Source organism: Eleutherodactylus coqui, chromosome 8 (assembly GCF_035609145.1).
Source record: "Eleutherodactylus coqui strain aEleCoq1 chromosome 8, aEleCoq1.hap1, whole genome shotgun sequence".
In the NCBI taxonomy this organism is placed as follows: domain Eukaryota; kingdom Metazoa; phylum Chordata; class Amphibia; order Anura; family Eleutherodactylidae; genus Eleutherodactylus; species Eleutherodactylus coqui.
In genome coordinates this window covers 75,860,943-75,888,225 of record NC_089844.1, presented here as the reverse complement: position 1 = coordinate 75,888,225, position 27,283 = coordinate 75,860,943, and the positions used below count along the sequence as shown (strand labels likewise).

The following is a 27,283-nucleotide window of genomic DNA, read 5'->3' as shown; positions in this document are numbered from 1 at the left end:
CTTCGTGAAGCAGGATGATACCCCATGCCTGAAATATTTTTTCAATGGTCTTAAATGTCAATCATTCATAAAGCTAAAGGGATGCTGAACGTAAAGTTTGTCCTATCTACATTGAACACCTCCCCCATTATCGGCCATCGTTGTCTGGGTAGGTTACCCATTTTCAGTTGGATTGCCGAGTAGAGGTCCAAAGTGTTTACCCTCATAATCATTACTTTATCGCTTTTTTTCTGTACGGTCTCTACGTTTCACCTTTTCGGGCCTCGTTTATCAAAGCTATCCAATCGGAGTAATAATATGGAATGCTAACATGAAAGCAGCCCAAGGCCCCTTTTACACCAGATGACCATTGTTGAGTTTATCGCTAAATCGAGCAAAACCGAACGATAATTGCTCAGAGTACACGCCGTCTAAATGACAGTTGGTTTGCTTATCGTTTTAGAACTTTCTCATTGCATGCTGATCCAGATATCAGGTTTTATATAGATTTTTTTTTTTTCCCTCCCCATTTTTTTTCACTACTTTTGCGCAATTGAATCTGCACCCCTGCATTCTAAGACCTATAACACTGTTATTTTTCCCGCAGCGGAGCTTCATGGGGGCTTGTTATGCGCAGGAAAGGTTGTAGTTTTTATTCGTACCACTTTGAGGTACATGTGACTTTCTGATTAGCTTTTTTACAATTTTTTATTTTTTATTGCTTACGCAAACAAAGGAAAAATAGCAATTCTGGCATTCATTTTTTAAATTGTGGCGTTCGCAATGTGTGATAAATAAAATATTTTCATTGTCTGTCATCACGTTTTTTTTTAACTAGATTTTTTTATAATTAAAATTTGAACCTTTTTTTTTTTTTTTTTTCTACTTTTTCTCTTAGTCCCTCAAGAGAAATTGAAGATGTGATCGTTCGATTTTTAGAATAATACACTGCATTCCTTATGCAGTGTATCCTACTAAGCCTAGGACAGCTGCCTATAAGACTTTGCAGGATGTGGGGTCTAATAGAATGAGTTACATGGTAAACGTGTAGGCGTTTGCCAGGCTCCTAGCTTCCATGAGAACCAATAGGTACCCTGCGATCTCATTACAGGGTACTGATGGGGGACAGAAAGGGACCCCTCCCCCTGTCATCTTCTTACATGCTGCAATTGCTATTGATTGTGGCATGTAAGTGGTTAAACTGCCAAAATCTGCGTTTTCTCCTCTCCTGGCTGTTAGAGCAGGAGCCGGGCTGTCAGTAGTCAGCCAAGCCACTGCATTAGGCCTTATGTCCACGGGGAAAATCAGGCCCGCTACGGATTCTCCATGGAGAATCCGTAGCGGGTCCCTCCTGCCCCGCGGACATGAGCGCTGAAAATAAGAATAAATAAGAATAACTTGCCCGCAGTGGACCGGGCAGGTCTTCTCCTCTTCGCGGCCGGATCTTCTTTATTCGGTCGGCGGATGTGCTCGGCACGTCGGCGGATGTGCTCGGCACGTCGGCAGCGTGCCGCGTGCATGTGTCGGGCACATCCGCCGGGCCGAAGCAAGAAGATCCGGCCGGGAAGAAGAGAAGATCTGCCCGGTCCGCTGCAGGTAAGTTATTCTTATTTTAGGTCTCCCGTGGATCCGGACGGCTTCCATAGGCTTCAATAGAAGCCCCTCGGGAGACCCGCACGAAAATGGAGCGTGTCCGGATTTTTTTCATGCTCCATATTTTTTTTACATTTTTTTTTTTTAATTCCCTTTTATCGACCATCCGCGGGTATTTATCTACCCGCGGGTGGTCAATGCATCCCTATGAAGTGCCGATCCGCGGGAGGGAGAAGAGTTAAAATCCGTTTCGGATTTTAATTCTTCTTTTCCCCGTGGACATGAGGCCTTTAACAGGTTTAAAGCTCATTAGTCAGGTCAGTAAAAAGGCGTATTAGCAGCCATATTTTACTAATCCTGGATGACCCCTTACGGCACCTTACAAATAGAGCTGAATGGGACTTAAGTCAACTGTGGAAAATATCTTCACCATAACATAGCTTTCAAATGCGTTGTATATCCTCACAAATGGAAGCTGTGATGCCAGTGCGACCTGTGAAGAGCGCCTATTGCAGCCTATATGTTTTTAGTTTTTTTGATGTTGTAGTTCTTGCCAAACTAGGCTCGGCTTCAGGCTTCTGCTGTGGATTGAGTGTCGTATCGATGTAAAGAAAATCGGACATGGATCTGACACTAAGGCCGCCTGCACGCAGCTGGGTTGGATCCTGTAAGCAGGATTCCCACCCTGTGCCCGTATGGTGACCCCAGTGTACCTGTCCACTGCCTTCTAATCTGTGCTGCTAATGTACCCGGCGGTGCCGTCGCTAGACGTTGATGCAGGTCTGTCGACCTTTCTGCAAAGATGATTGTGGAAGGGTCGCGGTCAGACTGCTTCCATTGCCTTCAATGGAAGCCGCGCAGAATTGCAGCATGCTGCGATTTCTCCTCCGCTAGCAGAAAATCGCAATCTATTTCCACACGTGTAAAGGGAAATCACGTTTTGCCATTGCATGCTATGGGCGTCATTTGCTGCAGAAACCGGAGGCGGACGCCGGTCCTACATTCCGCAAATCAAATCCACCTGTATGCAGGCAGCATTAACCATGCAAATGAGGCCAGAAAAATTCCAAAAACATTGAGAAGCTATAACCTCGCCTACTTCTCTCTCAAACCAACGGTAGATCCTAGTCGAATTTTAAGACCCTTGAGTAACGCTCACGCTGTTTGATTAAAAATGTACAAAACCAACCGTCCTTAATGTATACGTTTAAGAAGGAAAGTTTGCACTTAGTCGTTGATGATCCGTCTCGTAATCTACTCTTCTATCACCTCCTTACTGAGATAATAACCCAAGTAACCGTGCCACCGGCGTTCCAACGCTAACCCATTAGCTCCCCTGAATGGCATTATCTTTGTATTCCCCCATTTCCTGTCATTTATTCTTTATTTTAATAGAAGGCTCTTGTTAATTGAGCTCAATTTTCCCATTAAGCTTTTGTTTTCCAGAATTAATCTACATTCCGACACCGTAGATGCAAAGCGGCCGCGCTTGACGCGCATAAAGAGTAGGTTATCACTAGGAATTGCCGGCACGCCGGTTTTTCTTTGTGACATGCTAGACATGTGGTAAATATACATATTTTAATGCCCTCGCTCGCACACACCGCTGTCTCCTTTCGGTTCCCTCCTTCGTAGGGCATGCCCAAAATCTTAAATGAAATTCTGCTCGAACATCTTTGATATGAAGACACCTTGAGCTTAACAAAAGGCACCCATTTCACAGATAATTTAACTTTGATTAACCTGCTCCGCGGCAAAAGATTCAGACAACTGGAATTTTTACTCTATAGTGTTATTGCCGGCTGCAGCTTAATTTCCAGAGCTGTTTTTCTTTCCATCTCACCAAAATACATCACAATTTTGATGTTATCTCCAAGTAAAAATTCAACGGTTCATTAAACCGGGCTTTAGCATCTATTGACAAGAGGTTTGTCATCGCTTAAGGCAACCGCTACTTTTCTGCCATTTTTACTATACCGTGTGTAACCTTAGATCTCCTGTCAGGAAAAGCATGGAGTTAACCACTTAGGAGACGGCGATGAATATTCATTGATCCATTGACATGACATCCAGGGTCTTAACAGCTTTGGAAGTTCAAGCAAAGTTTTTTTTTTCCAGTTTTTTTTCTTTATGTCCCCCCCTTCCTTTTGTTTTATGTTTTCTATTATGTACTGCACTTTACCAGCTGTAAATGAATAAAGAATAGCTAGAGGGGGAATACATCATTTTAAAAGGTAGGACAAAATGGTCATGCATAAATGCATTACCGATCCGTGACTTACATTCTTGTACTGACGGATCGCAGGGGCAGATCACGGAATATTGACTCAGTTTGCTAGGTTGAGTTGTGTGTTTTTTGTTTTGGTTGGTTTGTTCGTTTTTTCAGCCTTCTACATTGGCTGTAAAAGATGTCCCTGCTTCTTGGAGTAGTTCCGCAATTTTATGTTTTTTTTGTTTTAAGAATATTATTCTTTTTTTTACATATTAGACAGTTTGTGGGTCATATATGTGGATGTCTGTGGGGTTTTAGATTATGATTGTGTAGTGGAGAGGATTGCTTTTCAAACAGACACCCCCTAGTTGTTGGTGAGGCCCAGCCTTCTTCTCTTTTTTTTTTTTTTTAAACTTTACTCTGGATCAACAGAAAGGAAGGGGTGGGATAAACAGGCTGAACGTTTTTCAGCCTAGCATGCAATTGATGGTAAGCCATACAGGTCTTTTAATGGCTGTGGTAATCGTTATTGATTTGTTTTCTCCCTTTAACTTCTTTGGGTTCGACACCCTTTTTAAATGATCACCTATGCACAGGATGGGAGATAACTAGCTGATCAGTGGGGGTTCAGTCGCTGAAGCCCCGGTTGGTCAGATCAACTGGAGGCCGTAAAATCTGCACATGAATGGAGTGGTGGTCACGTTTGCGCCCCACCGCTTAATTCACTTCAGTGGGACTACCGGAGATGGCGGAGCGCTTGAACTTGAAAACAAATGAAGTAGTAGCGCACATACTCGCTGCCTGCTCCATTCCTTCAGGGACCTTTGTGACCCCCCCATTCTTGTGATCACAATAGCAGATTAATCAGTAATGGCTCTAAAGTAAGTCGCAGATCTATTGCGGCTAAGAGTAAAAAGTTCCATCAGTTAATTTTGTAATATGCACAGAACACTGATGGGTAATGGGCCTCTTTTCTGATTAAATAATTGTGTATGTACGCCTTAAAGTGACAGTCCATCATTTTCATCTTTTACTCGGTTGAACTCTTACCTAGCAGATAGTTACCCCCCCCCCCCCCCCTCATCCTGTTGCTAGGAAATATTCTTTTGATGGGACATTCCTTTAAATGTTCTACTGAGTGTAGAAGACAAAATGGTAAATTGAGAGAGATTTAACTTAAAGGGGTTGTCTCAGGGCAGCAAGTGGGGTTATACACTTCTGTATGGCCATATTAATGCACTTTGTAATGTACATCGTGCATTAAATATGAGCCATACAGAAGTTATTCACTTACCTGCTCCGTTGCTAGCGTCCCCGTCGCCGCGAGACAACCCCTTTAAAGGGAACCTACCATTACCTTGAGCCCCATTAACTACATTATGGAGCTTACAGCTCTTCGGGCTCCCCATTCCCTTAAGTTCATTTTATACTCACTGGTCAGTCCCTTTCAGCACTATGACTTTGGAGCTGGCACACGGACACAGCTTGACTCTTGATGCTCACATTCCTCCAATAGAGATGAATGGAAGATGTGTATGCAAAGTGAGTCAAGCTGCTGCCAGCCAACTTTGTGGGGACACAACGCTGGAACGGGGTGCCTATTGAGCATGAAACCACTCACCGTTCAGTCACCTTTGATCCCCATAATATGAAGAAAAGTTTTCTTCAGTATGAACCTCCACTACAAATACTGAGGAGCAGGCATTATGTTCATCGGTTTACTCAGGCTCAAGTAGAAAAAGCTTGAGACTCCTAGATCTAGGAGGTATAGAAGGAATCCTCTAGGAGTCAAGGGACTCTCCACCTTTCCAGTGTGTTTTAAGGTTCAATATTCTGTGCAAACTATTTAAAAGGGTTTTCCATGCGGATGCAGTTTATGACCGATCCTCAGGCTAGGCCGTCAATAGTTGATCAGCTGGGGTCAGTCACTCGGGACCCATCTGATCGGACGCCCAATGTCAGCACTGCAACACACGAGTTGAAGTAGAAGCTGTTGGCACTGGTAACTGCAGTTGCAGCTCCCATTAAAATTTGTGACAGATGCGCCTGCAATTATAAGTGGTGACCACTATACAGGGGTTGGAGCCAATTGCTTGTACTCTGACACCCTGTGTATTGTGGCACTGACGGTTAGCGCCTGATCAGCTGATCAACCGGATTCCCGAGCGGCAGACCCAGACTATCAACTATAGATCTATCCAGAGGACAGTTCATCAACAGTATTTGTGTGGAAAACCTCTTACGTGTATCTTCATTGCAGTCGGTGCTCGGTTTTTCTAATGCAGAACTCCAAATTTTCGGTATAGACATAAAATTAAAAGCGAACAATCTGGCTGCCTGCGGTCTCCACTAGAGGGAGCTTGTAGGTTTGTTGTTGACTCCAACGTGTAAACCGTATACCATAAACTCCTACTCTCCCCTTAGTGGGGGCTTGAGATAACAAGACTGTTCGGTGGAAGAGATTTGGAGCTCTGTATCAGTAAAACAAGGCTCCAGCCACTATAAAGATATATTGAGAAATTATCCAATTTTGAACCTTAGAAAATTAACCAATTTTGAATTTTAGAATAATAGAAGAAAGTGGTGGACTTTCACTTTAAGGTGCACATCCACATCATTGTTTAACAGAAAAGAGGTTCATTAATCATCATTATGTGCATATTACTAAATTGTTTGGTGTCGACTGATGGAAATTTGTACCATCAGATGCAACAGATCTATGACTCACTTTAGAGTCATTACTGATTAATCTGCTATCTGCACATAAGATACTCGCAAGAATGAGCAATTTCTCACTTGGAAAGCCATTCCCATCATTGCAGTTTTAGTGAAAAATATTGCCATACTCCTCTGATCAGGGTAATTTGTTCCATGTATGGTCAGCATTAAAGGGGTCTTTTTTTTTTTTTCTTTTACATGTTGTGGGGGTTTTTTTTTTGTTTTTTTTAAATTGACCTAGTAGACAGGATGTCTTTTAGTACATTTGCCTCCTAAAGTGCAGTTGGAGAATAAATGATGTATAGGACTATATGCAGATGGCAATCCATTGTCCTTACTGCCTTCACTGTTAATTAGAAGCATTCAGTGGGTTAATAAATATCACAAAAACTAATGTTAAATCCCTATGCACGTCAAACAAGGCTATGAAGCGTCTGCACAGGAGGCCTCCCAACGCATAGATTGGCCAACAGGGTTTATTATGTAAGGCAGCATGTTGGCAGGCGGTGCGGTGTTAAATACGTTCACTACAAGCTGTAATATATGAAGGGTTAACCTACCTTAGAAATACTGAGAATCTGTAAGTGTCCCCATTTGGGAGTATAATCCAACACTATATAGATGGTTTAAGAGTATTTTTTCCAGAAAAGCATAGTAGTTTTTGATGCAGTCTTTTTGAAACCAAGCCAAAAGTGGATTCAGAAGGAACGGGAAAGATGAAGGACATAAACTTCTCCTTCCTGCTGGATCCACGTCTAGCTTTGGGACAGAAATAGAGATGAGCGAGCGTACTCGGAAAAGCACTACTCGCTCGAGTAATGTGCTTTATCCGAGTATCGCTGTGCTCGTCCCTGAAGATTCGGGTGCCGCTGCGGCTGACAGGTGAGTCGCAGCGGGGAGCAGGGGAGAGCGGGCGGGAGAGAGGGAGAGAGAGATCTTACCTCCGTTCCTCCCCGCTCTCCCCTGCAGCTCCCCGCTCCGTGCTGGCACCCGAATCTTCAGGGACGAGCACAGCGATACTCGGATAAAGCAAATTACTCGAGCGAGTAGTGCTTTTCCGAGTACGCTCGCTCATCTCTAGACAGAAACTTTAAAAAAAATATTCAGTGAAACCACCATAATCGCTAATCTTGTCCTTCATAGCATCCCGCTGTTGATACAGTGTGTCGCCATTAAACCTTAGTAGCGGTTTTGTTGGCCACTTTGCCGCCATTTTATTCAGTGAATATTTTTTGCAGTGTACTTAGACCAATTCCCTCCCGATTAAAGCCCTAAAAACGGGGTTGTTCCCCTCAACATTCTGTGATTTCTCTGATTTTTCGCAACATTTATATATTGCTTGACTGAGAAAATGCAACTCCATAAAGAATTTGTTGCAGAGTTACGCATTTTTCATGGTATGCTCGGACATAAAAGTTATTGAAATTGATAACGTTTCGTCCAATTGCGTGATAAAATGTCAGAACCTGACTATGAAGCTAACTTTGGAGATTTGGTCACACCTACGGGAGCGTGTGTGCGTGTGTGTGTGTGTTTTTAGTTGTTTTTTTTTTCTTTTCTTTTTCTTGTTTTTTTTGTGTGCGTCTGTATAAAGATTAAAGCTAAGCTGTTATCAGGATATTTGCACTTAAACTAGTACCATAGAGCTCACGCTTATGTTTACTACACCCCAGATATATATTTGTGTAAAACAGGTTAATGTTCTTGAACCTGAAAACTTTGTTTTTTTTTCTTTATTACTTGGTGCCTGGTATGCTAATGACCTGGCTTCTAATCATGTAGGCTGGCATCCAGAGCCCCAAGTTACAGTGTCCTTCCATAAGGCATGCACCCTATACTGGATGCATGCCTCTCCCTGCCCGAAGCCAAGGTGCTTGCACTGTGCTAACCTTTGGCTCTGACAACAAGGCCCTCCGGCACATGCACGGTGCGCCAGTTAAGTCGACGCTTATTGTTTCAAAACCAGGTCATTGGCATACCATGGACTCGAAAATGGTATCATTTTGCACAAGAGCAGTCTTCTATTTTACACAAACCTATGTCTGGGATGTATTAAACAAGAGTGGGAGCGCTATGGTGCCAATTTTACGGCGAATAACCCTATGAGTGGTTCTCTTCAAGGAGTGAAGATACAGTCAAGAGCCATTTTATGAAACGGATGAGTGTACTAAAGACTTCAACGTAGGGCTACCTACAGCCGGTTGTTTTTGCATCACAGGCAGCAGAATCTCAATGTGATGCCGGAAATGTGAGTCGAATTAGTGATGGTGATCAACAAAACAAAATGTGCATCGTCCTAGTGGAACTGGAGCACTTAGATGAACACAATGCACAGATTGACATATCTGGTGTCTTGCAATAGTTGCAACAGAATCCATAGCTTAGTGTACGCACAGATATAGGTGCTTCAATATTGGATATGATAGTTTCTAGAAGATTGGCCGAGTCAGTTTTGGGATCATGGAGTCTGCCCTTTACATCGCACCTTCATCGTAAACGTTGGCAATGGTGTCACTCCAGAGCTACCTGCCGTGACAAATGGGACAGTATGTTCTTTAGCAAAAAAATGGAGATTCTTTCTCTGCAACGATGATCGCCGAGCGAGGACTATTGCCCAGCATGATGACCTCCCTACTTACTGATGACTGTGTTTATTGATCCAGAGGAAACGAGTAATTGTTTGAAATTTAACATGGATAGTTCAGAATCTTCTGTTCAGTTTTTTTGAGTTTTGTCGTGTTTCGAGCGTTTCTTCATGGTGTGGCGTTTTCTCTGTGAGGCAATGTATGTTTGTGTGTGTCTATATTATAGAATGTTTTTATTTTTTTTTTATTGGGGGGAGCTTGTTGGAGGATCCTGCAGGTGCCTACATACAGGGGGTAATTGATGAGAAAGGGGTAGTTGACAAGAGAGATATTAAACGGTGTTCAAGCTGGATCACTGTATTCAGTATCTGATGCAGAAAAACCTACTTTTCACCAGTGATATTGGGAAAATTTCAATGCTTTAGCAAAGAAATACACATGTTGTCCTTGCCTCATACAAGGTTGAAGGGAAAACTGGCTTTTAACAAGTATTTGGTCAGTTAATTTATATTTATAAGTGGACTTGCTCGCCAGATCACTGATGAATAGAGCTCTGATTTACTTGTCATGATTTCTTTTGTCCATGTAATATGGAATATACGTCATAGTTGTCGTTTTATGATGACAAATTGATTTGATTTCCCTTTGTTCAGCCTAATTCCATCTAAAGCTCCAATTAACTCTGGTCTCTCTCCCCAACCATGTTGCAGTCGCAACGAACCTTGATGCTGGCATACGGAGAGGAGTTTGGAAAGGTCCTTGCAATGGAGGACCAACAGTGGTGGCCAGTGTTTTTTTTTTTTTTTTTCTTTCTTAGTTTTAAAGAGTCAAAAGTTTGTTTTAAAGGGGCTGTCTCTCTTTAACAACGTTTCACCTGTCCGTAGCGGAGGTGATAAGTGCTCTGTCCTGGGCCCAGTGTTAAACATTTTTATAAAGGATCTGGAGGAGGAAATTGAGAAGGAATTAAGCAAATTTTCCAATGACACAAACCTACGAGGGATAGCTGACCCAAAGCTAGGAGGGATAGCTAACACTAGAGAAGAGAGAGAGAATTCAGAAAGATCTATACAAGCTTGAACAGCGGGCAGTGACTGGTTTAACAGGGAGAAATGCAAAGTCCTACAGCTGGGCAAGAAAAATGAAGAAACATATACAGGATGGGAGGAATTGCGTATACTAAGATAACAGACTGAACATGAATCAACAGTGTGATGCAGCAGTAAAAAGAGACAAACACAATTGTTGGATGTTTTAAGAGAAGCTGAAGTCTAAATGACTTGAGGTCCGCCCCCCCCCCCCCCTTTCTACTCTTCCATAGTCAGATCTCCTCTGGAATACTGTGTCTGTTTCTGGGCACCCCAATTTAAAAAAGAATTCAACAAACTGGAACAATCTTAGAGAAGAGCTATTGAGATGCACATTTGCACAAGGAAGGACTCAAAGCAATGGGATGAAACCGAAAGGGAGGAGACAGAGATTTGATATTAGACAGTGATGAGTGAAACAGGTTGCCACCGGAGGTGGTGAGTTCTCCTTCAATGGAAGTGTTCAAAAATAGGCCGTACAGACATCTGTCTGGGATGATCAAGTGAATCCTGCATTGAGCAGGGGGTTGGACCTGATGACCTTGGATGTCCCTTCAAACTCTTCCTTTCTATGGATTAGTAGGCACCGCTGTTCATTCATCTCTATGGCACCACCAGATGTAGCTGAGTGCTGCACTCTGATGTTTTTGTCAGCCTCATAGGGATGAGTGGAGCAGATTGATCCCCACTGACCAGACACCTCATCTATCCTGTGGATGAGTAATAAACTGTGGTGGGACAACACCTTTACCTTGAATCCTAGTTGGGGTTTTTTTCCCATTTGTTATGATCTTTCTATGGTTGTATAGATGTATTTTTATGTTTAACTGTATTGGTGATAGTTCTATGCTGGGAGATTTATTAACGTATTTCTATAACCGGCTGGAGCTTGATATTGTGATATCCTGTTGCATTGACACGTCTCTTGGGTTTATTAGGCAGTTTTTTAGTCTTTTTTTAAAGGGTAGCAACGATGGCGTCACTCCACCTAACTACTTTTTCATTTGGTTGACACATATTTCTACCTGTACTCCGTTCTACTATCCTCTATTTTCACAGACAGTGTGGACACCTACATACTGGTGGATCCATAAGAGTGATGTGTAGAATCAAATGGGGTTAGGAAGGAGATTGGGGTTGCGCTTTTCAGGGCGGGTGCTCTGGCCAGACAGGCAAGTATAGGGAGATAATGAGTATTTTTATGAACTGTAATTGGTGTTTTATTAGGATTTAAGATTAAAAGCTTAAGTTGCTTTTATACGGAGCGATCATTGTTCAGATTTCCGCTTAAATGAACGCATTGGCTGAACAACTAACCAGAATTTTTCTCACTTCTCGTTCCTTATTCGTTCTGTGTAAACGGGCATTAGTTAACTTATGAGCGACTACCTGCTCACTGTGAATAGAGGCGGGCGGGCTAAAAACAATCTCTGGCCCGCTCTGCCTTCATGCATTCAATGATGCTCGTTCCTCTGTAGAAGCACAGGGACGATCATTGCTGAGACGACCTATAAGGGCTCCAACACATTTGCGATTGCGTTTTTTGTTAATGCGATTGTGAATTTGACTTTCTATTGTAAAAAACGCAATGCAACGCAACAGCGTTTTTGGTGCATTGCTTTGCGTTTTTAAAATAAGAAAGTCCCATTGACAATCGCGTTAACAAAAAACGCAATCGCAAGTGTGTGGGAGCCCTAAGGGTGTAACAACACCCTTCGCTTGTACTGATGAATTGGAGGACCTATAGCTTTATCATGTAATAAGATGTGGCATAATCTCTTTTTGTCCTGCCTTTTACAGAAATGTGTATATTATTTGCAATGCCTAAATATGGCTGCATCTATCAACTACATCTCGTGCTCCTGCTCAAGGTTATTCCAGACCTTGTCCTCATCATTCACCTCTTCATGAGCCGCTTATTTTAGCCACCTCCTCCCCACAGCCACCATCGCTTTTCCAATCCGTGATTATTTTGCACCCAAAAAGCTTTTTTTTCTCTCTCCTTTCCAAGAAGCACAAAAGCCCTAACTGGCATGCTTTGTAAAAAAGTGTCAGTGTGTTAGTGAGTGCAGATCAGTAAGATTTCTTTGAAGCGCTCTTTCCCCTTTGCACCACCGCCTCCTCAGCAGGGTCACTGAGATCACTAGCTTTTCTTGAAATGGCCATTTTCACTGGCAGGTGCATTATACCCTGTATTTTCAGATTGTTTTTCCATTCTGAATGCTTGGCAGGTTGATTGCTCGGGCTGCATTGACGGAGAAAGGGCTGACAAATGCGGTTGGGCCGGCTGAAAAGACAGTGATTACTGTTTTCCTTTGTGGCTGATTGAGGCCCTTGAAAGGAAAGATTTTAACCTTCACCATTTGGTTCAAAAGTATGAGCATATATTGAAATCATTCATGCCATTTATCTGAGTTCTGTAAACTTGTCAGAACGTGCAAATCACTCAATTTCAAGTAATGTCGGACCGGCGTGTGTCATTACCATTTGGATTAAAGCACACCCATCCGTGTTTTTTTTGAAAAAAAAAAAAAATCTCTTAAAATATGGCTTCAAGATCTTATTCGAATGGTGCCCTTGTGCTTGTACTGACATGCTCAATGCATTCATATTTTGGCTTGACCTTTGTGTTTTCGGATCTGTCAGCAGACATTAGTCAGCATTGTAATTTTTTTTATGATGAAACCAGTCCCGCCTAGCAGTGCTGTCTCTTCATAGGTCACCTTTGTTTATATAACCCCAGTAGATTCTACATATATTTTTGTTTTCAAGCTTGGCACAAAAAAAAAATAAAAATACTGCTTACTTTGCCCGTTTTGTTATGCCCTAAGTGGTTTTCTTTTTCTTAATTTCCTGACATGGCATCAGCTTGATGCATTTTAAGTCTATCGATTCATCCTGCCTAGTGTGATAGCCGGAGACTGTCATGGTGTGTTGGCATGCAGAATGTTTTCTTGCTACTTGTTAGGCCCTTTAAAGGGATTTTGAAGAAGTCTTGAGAATGTAGAAGAACGTTCCTTCTGTACAGACTATTAAAATTACGGCCGGTGCCTTCAGTAGGCTTTGGTGTAGAAGCCATAGGGACAGTTGAAGAATTTCTACATTGAGGCTCAATTCACATTTCTGATCTGTTTTGTCAGTATAAAAACAAAATAATGGTTGAGTAGGATATGTTATATGACACCAAAATGCTTCTGGCAGAACCCATTGAGTTCCATCATAGTTTCGTCATGTTGTCCGTGGTTTATGATGGAAACCCTGGATGGAGGCAGCTAACAACAATCTGAACAAACCCTAAGTACATAGAGGGAAATTTTTTAAGACTGGCATTTCCAACTCCGGTCTTTCTAATGTTTCCGCCGGTGCACCTGTTACATGGAGAGGTGCATGGCTCTTTGAAAATTAGGTTAATCTCTTCACCTCCGTGGACCTACGCAGAAATATACGCCAGATCCAATCTAGCGTTTCTGTTTCTGGTATAATTTACGTCAGTTTCTGAGTGTGTGGTCCTTCCGCTCATATGGACTAGTAAATATTATTTCTGTAGGGAGCACTCTTATATGATAGAATTGGGTAGATAACTAATTATTCATATAGATAATATATATACACTTTGTGAAAAAAAGAAAATCAAGTACAAATTGTCATTTTGTTGGAAAACTCGGCATGCAGTTACATCTCAATCAGATATGTGAATGATTACAGTTGTGGTGTGATTAGATGAACGGTCTTGCCAGCTGAGACCCTAAAAGTGGTTCCCCCTACTTGGCCTATAAAAGGCTCTCGGAGGCTCCTTGTGTGTAGTGACCTCTTCTACTTGTGTGGAGCTTGTTGACCACTAGACGCCTCTACGATACAATCAAAGAGATTTCAGCTAATTAACAGAGTTTGACGGGCAGCGCATTATTGGAATGTGAGAAGTTGGATGGTCGTATCAACGAATTGCCGACTACCTGGGCCGTTCTGACCGGACTGTTAGGAGGTGTCCGGACCAGTGGATGTGTAAAGGCGCAAACACAAGGCGACCGGGCTCAGGACGCCCTGGAAAGATCACCTGTAGAGAGGATCGTCTCATAATCACAAGTAGCTCCAACTGTTTCATTGTTCGCCATCCAGAGACAGGTGGCACCATTGTTCCAGGCCCCTGTGTCTGTCTGAACCATTTCCAGGCACTTGGCTGAAAGGCATTTGGTCTCATGGCTCCCATTACGTGTAGTGCATTTTAAAACCACCCACAGTCTACTCCATTTACAGTGGTACGAGGGACAATGACAGTGCAGCGATACGTTCTGGACATCCTGCAGCCACATGTGTTCCTCACATAGCGGCTTCCAAGAGGCATTTTCCAGCACGATAATGCTCGGCCGCACACAACAAGGGTGTCGCAGGAATATCTCCATGACATTGCCACACTTCTGTTGCCTCCTGGTCATTAGATTTATCGCCAATAGAACATGTATGGGACCACCTGGGGTGCCAACTTAGACTCTAGATTGTGCCAACTTCGTAGGTTGTCACAGTTAAAGCAAATGTGGACTGAAATGCTACAGGATACCATACAGAACTTGTATGCCTCCATGCCTGCCCGTATCACATCTTGTATCCAAGCTAGAGGCTGCCCAACGGTGTACAAGAGCCTCCATGCCCACCTGTATCACATCTTGTATGCAAGCTAGAGGCGGTACAACAGGGTATTAGAGCCTCCATGCTCCCCGTATCACATCCTGTATGCGAGCTAGAGGCGTCCCAGCAGGGTACTAGAGCCTCCATGCCCGCCCGTATCACATCTTGCATCCAAGCTATTGGTGGCCCGGCATGGTACAGGAGACTCCATGCCCGCCTGTATCACCCCTTGTATCCAAGCTAGTGGCGGCCCAGCAGGGTACAAGAGCATCCTTGCTGCCCGTATCACATCTTGTATCCAAGCTAGAGGCAGTACAACAGGGTACTAGAGCCTTCATGCCCACCAGAATCACATCTTGTATCTAAGCTAGAGGTGGTACAACAGGGTACTAGAGTTTTCCCCTTTAAGTGTAGTTTTCCACAATGAATTATCCTTTAGCTCTAATATTATAATCCCTTATTTATATCAACGTTACAGTCGCACAAAGAAAGTTTCATTTGATTGATTTATTTTTTTTAATTCTTTTTACAAGAAGGGTGTTCTTCACTAGTAGAGCAGTGAGACTATGGAACGCTCTGCCTGAAGATGTGATGGCGAATTCTATAAAGTTCAAGAGGGGCCCGGTCTCCTCTCTTGAGCGTTACAATATTATATGTTAAAATCATTAATCGCTTCAGAAGTGTCGGGAAGGGATAGTGGGCTGAAAAGGATGGACATATGCCTTTTTTGGCCTTACATACGGTGTTGCAATGAATGTGTGTATCTAGATATATGTGTAATTTAATTAGTGAGGAAGAGACGGATAAAAAGGAACCAATGTGTATAGATAGGAGTGGGTAGATTATGGTGCATGTGGTGGTGGGATATAGATCCATGATGTGTACAGTTATAGGAATATGACTATAGATGGATAGTAATGTGTATGTAGTTACATTGTGTTTATGTACTACACCCTCATAGTTAATCATTTCTTTTATGCAATCATTTTACCTAATGGACAGCAACAATTTTAAATAAAAAATGAAATGCTTAATCACGTCAGCGACTTTATTACATTGGTATTTACACACCTGAATGGGGTAAATGCACGTTTCCAGAAAGTTAATGACCATTGCGATCTGTCTAAGCTCCCGTCTGTGTGGTGTTTGGCAGCTGGTCATAGAACCCTACAAGATGTATTATTTTTGCATTGCACGGGTGCATTCTCCTCTGTGGGACCGCCTGCCGTGCTGGTAATTGTACATTCTTGCCATTGGGGAAAGCCATGATTGGAAGCAGCCAAGCAGAAAAATGCTGTGCCATCCCATCGCCACCTCCGTAGCGCAAAGAGACAATCCCCAGCAGTGCCATCTGGTTGCTGCTATCTTGTCAGCTGGCTAAGCTGGCTGAGACTTGGGCTTTGCAGCTGTTCGGTGTCCCTTTACCATTTTTTGCAGTGCTTTGGATAACTTTGTACATGGGTCAGAGGCATTATATAGACACACAAGTTGAACTCCTGTTGAATGGCTGCTCATTACCGGAGATAAAGCAGGTTCTAGTCCCCTGCTGCCATTTCCTCATAGACAGATGACATAGCTGTTTGACCAGTAGTGTTTACCGTGGGAGGCAGCAGGGGACAAAAAAAAAAGGCCAAAAAAAAAAAAGCCTAGATATAGGAAATGCCTGCCTCGTTTGCTTTTAACCAAGTCGTTAAGGTTATTTTCTGATCTCGGTTTTCAGTAGTAGGATATATAGTGATTATGCTAAGCAGTTGTCACACACCATTCTTCCAAGCATTGCTTCTCTGCATGCTGTACAAGTCTCCTACATTATTCATGGAAATTAGGAAAATACATTTTGGTTTCAAATTCTCATTGTCAAAAATGATACTGTGTGGCAAATGAGTCTTGCATCCGGGATGACAGGGGAATCGAATGCAGCGGAGACTATTATGTTTTTGTAAGAATTTTTTTTGTCTACAGCAGCAATCTGAAAGCTAATGAAAGACATCTTTATACCAGCAGGCCCGGGTCCCATTAAGCCGATGATCACAAGCCCCACTTTGGAAATGGTCTTTATTCACCAGTATTAATATGTCACTGTGTTGCATACAACTATACAGTGAACATTGTTTTGTTTGACTTTTGCTTCTGGAGTACACGGATTCGCTGATGATTTCTATTGAGGTTGCCAATAAACTTCATCGCAGCCCTCTGACACTGTTTATCAGGAAATCTCTCCTTGTGTATTTGCTCTGCTACGACGCATCATACCCTTCATCTCTTAGGAGGCAGCGTTCAATTATGTGTGTTTTTTTTTTTTTTCTGTTTTTTTTTTTTAAATTTAGCAAAAATTTTATAGAGACCTTGTTTTAAAAATTGTTCATAAGTTGTACATAGAAGTTCAGTTTGGCCATGCTAGGGAAGAGTGTGTGTTTTTAATATTTGGGGTTTTGTGCAGTAAACTTGTTAAAGGACCACTCTGGTGAAAATTTTCTACATCAGTGCCCCCCCTTACCTGCTTGCCTGACATACACATGCTCTGCGTTTTGATGCCGAGGTTTTTCCTTGCTCACTTTTCTGTGGGAACACTCCCATGATGCATTCTCACATGACCAGCTAAAGCGAATACCATCTCTGCCTGCTGGGAGGACACGATTACCTTCTGAATTCACCTAAATCTACAGTCAGTAGCATGAGCTGAATAACTGTGTGGTGGGAGTCTAATCATGGACAGTAACTGTGATAGGTGTTTATGCCCCTTCTTAAGAACTCTGTGGCCAAAAATTGGTGTGTCATAACTCTGCAAACTACATGGGCATTTGTGAAAACGACACTATTTTTGTTTATGTACAAATGCAAGATAGCCACTCAAGGGTCACCACGTAATTTTTCTAAAGTGTTATGGAATCCAATGTCTCAAGGCTTGGGTTAGAGGATCGTAGTCTGGTCCAAGCACTAACTGTTTGATCCAACCATCTCTTCCACAAGCCACATTTACAGGTACCTTTTACACAGGACGACTATCGGCTAAATAATTGCTGGGAAGAGCCAATGTAGACGATAGTTGTTCAGTGTAAAGATGGTCACCGACAGGATGACAAGCGATAAGTCGATTACTCATTTTGTTTCAGGTTACCAAAAAATAGTTGCTGGTTGATCAAAAGTAGTCTCATGTAAAGTTACCCTTGTTAGTATCTCATCAACTGGCAAATTAATTTGCATGGAGATCCCCGCAACGAACGCTATGTCAGGAAATTACTAATGAACAGTTAACCCTTTCCAATCCACTGTCTGACGTCTGAAGACATTATGATTTAAGGCTGTACAGCTCAGATGTTGGAAAACGTCCGTCGGGGTTCTCTTACTGTATATTGCCAGCCTCTCTGCTGTTGGAGCCTATCCAATGTGTCACCTCATGCAGTACTGGCTTTAGCCAGCAGATAGCGTTGTTGTATAACAGCAGAAAAAGAGTAAGCTCCCTAGTAAAACCAGGATACGAATTGGATTGGAAAGGGTAAAAGCAAATGAATGACTATTGTTCATATACTTCGACGACTTTTCTGAGCGACTCTCTGATGGTCGCTTTGTGGAATGCTACCTTAAGTTGGGGGTGCTCAAGGTCATGAGTACCTACCCAAAACTGCATTATCAGATTTGGGTTGAGTTCATCTATTCTGAGTGGTGTATATCTTATCTACTTATTATGGAACTTTTGCATGTCAAGAGTGATTCGCGTAAACCTAAATCTAATAATGTGCGTTACACACAAATTGAAGGGGTAAAGAAAAAAATTGACTGTTCTTCCAATTATCATACTTTCTTACTTAAGAGCTCCTCCAAAAACAGAGTATAGTAATTTATTGTAAATAGATATTTGCCAAACCTGAAACTTAATAGGTTGCTGATTGTTATTCTACTAAATGGGACTGATTAGAATTTGTGAGATAATGATTTATAATGGAGAAGAATCTTCTCTGAGCAGATGAAAGGTCTGGAATACTTTTGCCGTTTGGTGAACATCAGGATAGAGTAAAAGCTCTAAGGTTCTGGTTTTGCAACTTCAGACTCCCAAAGAAAACCAAGAAATACTAGTGTACAACAAGTATGAAAAACTGTTACATATTGTAACTATTGGACCCCCGGCCATGCACCCTTACAACAGATCTAATTTTGTTTTTAAGCAAATTTTATATGCATCTTGTAATGGTTACACTTAGTTCCCACATAGTGATATCCCATTTTGGTTTCCTTCCGGGACCCTCTAATTAAAAAATAAATCCTAAAAATTAGGAAAAAATACATAATCCAGTGAGATTGGGGACATAAAGTTGTAAAATGTTTGATAAGTATTTAATTCAAAAGAGATTATGGACATTGTAAGGGCTCATGATCCTATCACAGCTCTTCACAACCTCGGAGTTGTATGGCGACGCAGTACAGTTTGTGGCTTTTCTCTTCTTTATTGTACCCCCATTTTTTCATTTGGTGTTCTGCTGGATTCTTTATGGATCCACTAGTCTATATACCTCTCTACAGGCTCTGCCTTTTATGTAACACTGAAATAAGATTTACTTTCATCTGATTTGTATTACAAAGCTAAGACATTTTGGAACAAAGTCTTTCCTAACATCAAAGGTCAGATGAGGTGGTCACCTCACATAAACATTGGTGACTTTTCTTACCATCACAGGATGGATCCTGTTCTAGATTTCTAAATTTAAAGGGCACAGATGACTACAGAGGTGAGAAACTTGAAAACGAGAAGCTATTTTCTGATGTCCTCTCTTTATTTAGTCATGCACCTTCAATAGCTTTCATTGTCAATGGCTGTTCTTCCCAACCCCTCACATGCTTGGTTGATCGTGCATGCCTGTTAGAATAGGTAGAGATGACTATCTTGTGGTTCAGAGTGCCAAGGCACAAGAAATGCAGTTCTAAGCTCTCGCTCATGACCTGAAGGTTGTGAGTTCAATCTCCCTGCATCGTTCAGGTAGCTGGCTCATGGTCAACTCAGTCTTCCATCCTTTCGAGATCAGTAAAATGAGTATCCAGCTTGGTGGGTGGGGGGGATATATTTATCTGAAAGTCGTGCGCAATATGTTTTTGCTCTACAAATTAGATTTATTTTGTTATCTTGCGGAAAGAAAGGGTTGGACATATTGATAATCAACATGCCCAACCCCTTTTTTTTTTTTTTTCGCTCTGGCATCTGCTGACAGGAGAAGTTGGGATACTCTAATACATATGAGTCCTCTGACTTTTCTCTGTGTGTATCTTTAGGCTGAGTTTACACTAGTGTATTTTGGGGATGTGTGCGGTCTGTAATTCCACAGATGGGACACGGCCCCAGTATAACCTATGAGGCTGTACTCATGGACGTTTATTCATATGGTCCCATAGTCTGCGTTGAAAAAAATATATATTTTCCATTATATAGAAGAGAAATAGGATATGTGAGTGCTGTGTCCATATATATCGGAAAATGCATGGACTGGTGTCTTTGCGCTATCTGATGCAAGTTGTGCCCAAGTTTCTTGGATGCAATTTGAGATTATGACTAATGTCCACCTGGTCTAAGAGTTATGGGTTGTATGAATGAGCCAGATTACAGCTTTCTGCAACCTCCTAGAATAATGACCATAGGTATTTTTGTGGTGGCCATGCTTTACCTCTCTATTCCACTAATTTTTCTTACAGAGGCATGCTCCAAAAAATTAAGACACACTCGATTGGACACTGTATTAAAGAGGTATTCTCATTACTTTTGTGTAGGACGCAAGTATGGCAACCCTCATAGATATCACAAACCCGTCAAACCTTGATGTGATTAATATCCACAAGTGGACCAATATATACGTGAATTAAGACCGCAACAAATGTAAAACACCAATATAGAAGGGGTAACGTGCTCTCTAACCAACTTCGACTTGGCAGCCGTGCCTAAAAAGGTAAACGTCCCAATAAGGAAGGCCCCACGTAGACAACCTAGCCTGCCCATAGTTGGAGGATAAAGATGGTTATATTGTAGATAGAATTTTAATCTATTCATCCAGGTTAGGTGAATAAACACCATAGTAAAAATATTGCCACTAGTACTTAACTGCAGATGACCGCTGCCACAACAGAAAATAACCAATCACTGACCATAATAAGATGTAGCCCCTTTTCAAATATGAGATCACCGAGAAAAAGAAAAGGTAAAGATTTTTATTAAACTATATCAAAAAATTACAATAAATAACAAACCCATTGTCCCTGTACTGATACAATAGAAAATAACCAGCCCTCATGTAGGGGCAGACCTAAAATAAATACACTTCCATTATGGCTGATTGGCCAGCTCAGGAAAACTGCTCCCTGTTAGCCAGTCAGTCCACACCACAGGAGATCTTTTTGCAGGAAAAAAACATTAAATGGGTGGTTCTCACACAAAATGGGAATTCTGAAAATGCCTAAATCTAGGAGTTACAGCTAAGTAGCAGCAACCTGTACCTTCTTATCTGCCTCTGGACCCTCTTCTTCATTCCAATCTGCCACTGTGTTTTCATGTGTTACTTCCACTATAAACACAGCAACAAACTGTTACCTACAACTTCCAACATGCATAGAGCTTATTTACTGGCCAGCGCTGTAGCTCTGCCCACAGCTCACAGGTCCTACAACTTACCGGCACCAACCTGCCTCTCACAAAGAGTATCTAAGAGAACTGCCGAAGCTAACAGAGGGGACTTTTCTGCATTTTGAACTGCACATGAACAATACAGCGCAGAACTTCCACTCCTATCCTCCCGTCATGCACTGTTACCAGGATATTGGAGGCCATGGACAGAGGAGGTGGTAGCAAAGGGGAACAAGATGTCAGAGGAAATGGAGATGTTTATTGGGCCGACTTAGAAAATGAGTAAAGCAGCAAAAATTTATTGTGCTGATTTTTAGATTTTTAAAATATTAGTCTTTGCCTGGATTTCCTCTTTAAACACTGAGGGATTCCCAAGAGACAACACCTAAGGGAACTTCTGTAGTTACAGGAAATGGAGGGATTCCTGATAGATCACTTCAAATGGAACTTTTGCAGTGACAGGAAAGAGGCAGTCTTCGGGTGCAACATGATAGGGCATCTGTTGAAGGTACAATCACATGGGTGGGGGCTGATATTGTGACACCATTCCTGCTCCACTTCCTCATTTTGGCTGGTGCTCTGCAATACTCGCCTAAAAGCTTTTTATGGGAGCATATCTCCGTATTACTATGCCATACGGAGTTGGCTTATGGTGGCACGCAAACTACTAGGCCTGTACGGACCGAGGCTTTTAACCCTTTCCAATCCAATTTGTATCCTCTTTTTCCTATGGAGCTTACTCTTTTTCTGCTGTTATACAACCGCGCTATCTGCTGGCTACATCCAGTACTGCATGAGGTAACACATTGGATAGGCTCCGACAGCAGAGAGGCTGGCAATATACAGTAAGAGAACCCCGACGGACGTCTTCCAACATCGGAGCTGTACAGCCTTAAATCCTAATGTCTTAAGACGTCAGACAGTGGATTGGAAAGGGTTAATGTTCTAAAGTGAGAACCTGTACATTGCAGCTTTAGATATTCTCATATATCTTGTCAAATAGTCGAACACTTGGAATATCCTTGCAGTATTTGTCATCCTCTTTGACTGTCATGTTCTGTTCTGAACGTACGGTTTCAGCCAGTCCGCATTGAACCATCGACCACATTGATGCTCGAGTGCGCCATTGTTAGGTTGACGATCTAGTCACACAAATCTGAAAATAATATTTATGTTGGCAGATAATGGAGGTATTATCTTGCTTGTATGTTTTTTTAGCTCTTGCATATTTTGACAAACCTCCTCTTATTAAAACAAGAATTGAAAAGTCAGACACGGAACCCGTCAGATGATTGGGAGCCCAAGAGACAATTGAGCTTTTATTTGTGGGTATTTATGAGATGCTCGGCCCTGCTTCTTGGTCATGAATATTTCAGTGTGTTTACGAACCGTCGTAACCTGAATGTTTCATATTCATGCCATATGTACAAAAAAAAAATGCTGAGATCATTTCTTTGATCAAGTATTCGCTACACTTATTAGGAGGCCCTCCCATGACTGCTCGTTTCCTTACTGAGCCATTCATTCTTATTTAAAACTTCTTGAGTAGCTCCATTGTCTTTTGATTGCTGCAACATTTGTGCAGCTGTTTTCACTGATTAGAACTGGCAGGAAAACATCTTTCTTTTTTTTCCCCCCCTTATAATATTTCAATCTGCTGAATATATTTACATTGTAGTTACAAGGATGCTTGGCAGCGATCATGTGTATTTACATATTCTACCATGCTGCACTGGTTTGGGGCGCTATATTTGTCACCTTTAAAATCAAGTGTTTAGCTATATAATCTGTGTTGTTCTAGCATATTATTGTCTGTAGATCTTGAAAAGAAGTCCGTGTCTGTGGTATATTTCTTGTAATGCTTGGAGTTCTTTTTTTTTTTTTTTTTTACTCTAGAGATGGAACTAGTGGCCTGGCCTTAGTCAGCAAGGGTGAATGCGTTCTGCAGAGCTTGATGCGCAATTACTTTTTGGTTTTGTGGAAGTTTCATATAAATCCAAAAAATTTGTCTTGCTTAGGCTGTATTCATACTTTTGTATTTCCCCTTTTTCTTTTTTTTCTTCAGCTAAAGGTCCACTTACATGTAACAATTATCGCTCGAAGTCAGGAGATTACATTATATTTTGCTGGCAGCCTCAACAAGACCAATGCAGCTGTTTGCTCAGCAGGGCGTGTGATTTACTAACAGGCTGGGGTCTGCAAACAGCTCCTGGAGGCCCATTTACATGCTAATGAAGATGATAAAGTGTTATTGGACATTAGTGTCCATTAATACTTTATGCAAAAAGATCGCAATAACTTACAATCTTTCAATCATTTGAAAGAGTATCTTTGTGTGTAAATGGGCCTTAAGTCATAGCAGTCAAACAAGGCCAATGGCAGCAGTCCCTGATGGACACAAATGATGCCTGATGGACTGCGTTGACTATAATGGGGTCTGCTAAGTTTTTGTATTGCTGCCCATCATTTTTCTTGATCTATGCCAGAGCCTGTGTTGTAGATGTGAGCCGAGACATATGTTGGTAGGGAAATATAGCATGTATATTAAATTAAAACAATTTAAGTTGGACACATGTTGAATCCGTTTGTACTTTTTAATTATAGGATCCAAATTCTATTGGGCCACTCACACATGTGTTTTTCTAAACGTGTGTATAATGTGTGGGTGGAAAAACACAATAAGTTCCATTTTTGGCGCATTATACAAGCTTAATGTGCCCCAAAACGAACTATGGGAAATTTAACATATGCAGCAAATAAGCATGTTACTGAGTATATTGCTTGCTTGGTATACACACTTGAGTGAGCCCTAAGGCCATATAATTCCATGGACCGTTATAGGCTACACACATGCATGTTTTTTTCACATGGACCTGTGGTCCATATGCAGAAACTCATGGCATGTCCTTGTCCTAATTGTAATTGTTCTCAGTGAGAGAAACCAAGTAATCTTGTAGATATGATACCTTTTAATTGCTAACAAAAATACATGATGTTACAGCAAGCTTTCGAATCTTCTATCAGTCCTTCCTCAGGCTAGAAATGGAACTTGTTTGGATGGGGCACATGTATAATATACAAATGCAGAGAGGACACCCCTCTTGATTGAAATACAAATGTTCACACACAGAAATTTGAGACTGTTTTACACTCGAAACTTGAAACAGACAAACTGAGCTGAGACATAAATACCTAATCAGTCCATTGAGCTCAGGAATGTGACAGTTTTATGGTGTCTTATCTCCCCTTCAACCTGCACATGGAAGGAGATGCAGCACCACCTAGTGGATGGCAACATTATTACAAATCAAGTTCAGAATTTTTATGAAGTTTTAAAAAAATAAAAAAAAGATTGGGAAGAGGACATCTCTCTTGATCTTTTCATATTTTCCACTTATGCAAGAATTTCGGTTTGAGAATCAAAAGAACACCATACGCACAGTGAAGATAGTGGAGGAAGGATAATGCTATGGGGCTGTTTTTCTGCCGCTTGAACTGGGGCTTTAGTTAAGGTGGAGGGAATTATGAACCGTTCCAAATATCAGTGCATTTTGGCACAAAACCTTCAGGCCTCTGCTAAAAAGATGAAAAGGAATTTCAGCACGACAATGACCCAAAACTATCTAATCTCCAGTTTATTAATGAGCAGCAATCTGAGAAATGTTGAGGGTGTTCTGTAAGATGCAGTGTTTTCTGCTACCTTATGTTGCATCCTGACCATCTACTCCAGAAAGTAAAGTGCAACATTTGTATATGAAATCAGGAATTAGAGAAATACTGTATTTGGAAAGAACCTATATTACAGAATTCATTGCATTGTATTGTTCACCATAATCAGCTTGTGTAACTTTAAGGCATATTTACAACTAATATGTATCATCTAGAATGTAAAATACCATCTTACACTGTTGCTTGGGTAAAGTGATACTAAGTCTAAGGCCCAATGCACGCGGGCATCCGCTTCCGGATTCCGCAGCAATAACCCTCCATGGCATGCAATGTAAAAGCCGGTTTTCATGCCCATGAGCAGAAATCAATTGCAATTTTCCCCTCGCGCCGGGAAAATCGCAGTATGCTTTATTTTGAGCCGGATTCTGTGCGGACCGCTTCTATTGAAATCAATCAACTCGTGGCCATTCCGCATTCATCATTGCGGAAAGGCCTCGGGATCCGCGTCATCTCCTAGCGACGGCGCAGTCAAATCTGTACTGGGCATGTGTGCCGGCTGGCACATCCACAGCACAGAAGAAAATAATCCGGACAGGCACGCAGGGGTCACCAGACGGGCACCGGGTCGGATTCTGCTGCGGGATCACACATGTGGAATCCGGCCTGATCGTGTGCATGCGGCCTAAACTAGAAGTTTTCTTAAGATGGTAGCTCTTCCTTGCAGTTAAATGGAATGGTGTTTTTATAAAATTGGAATTGTGGTAATTCTTCACAAATTGTATACGTGTGTTTAATTGTGCGGTATATTCCATTAAGTTATGTTTTTTGCAACTTTTCATCCCTACTGAAATAGATTATCTAGTTTAAAAAACTATTTTCAAATACCCTAGTAGGGCATCCTGAGTTCATAGAGAAGGCTACTTGTTTTGAAACTCTTGAGTTACTGTAGCTTGAGCCAGATAGCTTCCAAGAGTGTCTCTAAATTTGGAGAATCTAGCAGGCTCCTTCATTACACGGACAGCCCATTGAGTTCAATTAGCAGTATGTAATGCTTAATTTCCCCTGTGGAGGCACTGCAGGGGATTGGACAACTTGCTGTTTCGTTCTTCACACAGATTACAGCTGAAAGCCTTAGTGGCAGGACAAGCTTTTGACGAAAAAGATGATTTTAAAAAGGCAAACTGCCCTCTTATTTCAATAAAATGGATTATAAACACTGTGCTGGACAACCTGATTGAACTTTCCCAATGAGCATTTGATGACCATTAGCATTAACTTGCTATGATGCATGAAAACAACCCAAATGTCTGTTTTTATTCTGTAGGCGATGATGAAGAGGAGGAAACTGTTGCTCCAAAGCAAACAGCTGCACCTGAAGAGGAAAAACCTGCGAAGAAAGAGGAAAGCGGTGAAGGTAATGTCTTTTGTCACGGTAATTGTGCTCTCAAGTACTTTTTGCCGTACAAGAACGTTTGTCTCCAAAATCTATCACCGTTTGACAACATAAAACATTTAATGTATGCAGAGCTCTTTAGGGTCCTTTTTATACCAAACGCTTATCGTTTGAAGGAGCGAATGATGTTCGTTGGACAGGCAGATGCATTGTTGGCTTGCTCAAATGAGAAATCGTTCAGTTGTTTATTCACTTTAAAAGTGAATGAGAACGAATGAACGAGCCCTGTGTAAACTGTAGAGTAAACAATGATTTTTACGCCTGCATAAAATGAACGAAAAGGGAGCGATTATCGTTCAGTCTAAACACGCGCCAACGACCGAATGATGAGCTATTAGCCTTCATTTTCGCTCGTTTGAACGGTAATCATTCTGTCTAAATGGGCCCTTAGTTAAGGCATTTGCTTACTTGATTTATATATAGTGGGGTTTTTTAGCTCTACCTAATTTTGCAAATATATTTAACCACTTAAAGGGGTTTTTACTAGTGGAAGATTCAGATGGCTATTTGTTTCCATTGTAGCAATGAATGACCATTCATGCAGTATACGGTTGACTGGAGCTCTGTGCTTTGACTTATAGAAGACGTTACAAGTGGAGTACTTCATCAATATGCCCTTTTTGGACATCTAGTTAGGGAATGTTCTGATGAGACTACCACTTTGAGCTGCACATGCGTGGCTCAGAGTTTAAACACAGTGGTCTAAGTCCTACCAGTTATGGAGAACCTGTGACATCCAGTAATACAAAATATCACACAGTTATA

General features: G+C 41.6%; 1 protein-coding gene across 7 annotated transcripts in view; it reads left to right on the top strand.

Annotated features, from left to right (window-relative positions):
• DYNC1I2 (dynein cytoplasmic 1 intermediate chain 2) overlaps window positions 1–27,283 on the top strand; it is a 124,063-nt gene that overhangs the window by 62,328 nt on the left and 34,452 nt on the right. For all 7 annotated transcript variants that reach the window (XM_066575861.1, XM_066575864.1, XM_066575863.1 and 4 more), the window contains one exon: window positions 26,390–26,479. In XM_066575861.1, the coding sequence (XP_066431958.1) occupies window positions 26,390–26,479 (90 nt within the window). The remainder of the gene's footprint in view (window positions 1–26,389; window positions 26,480–27,283) is intronic.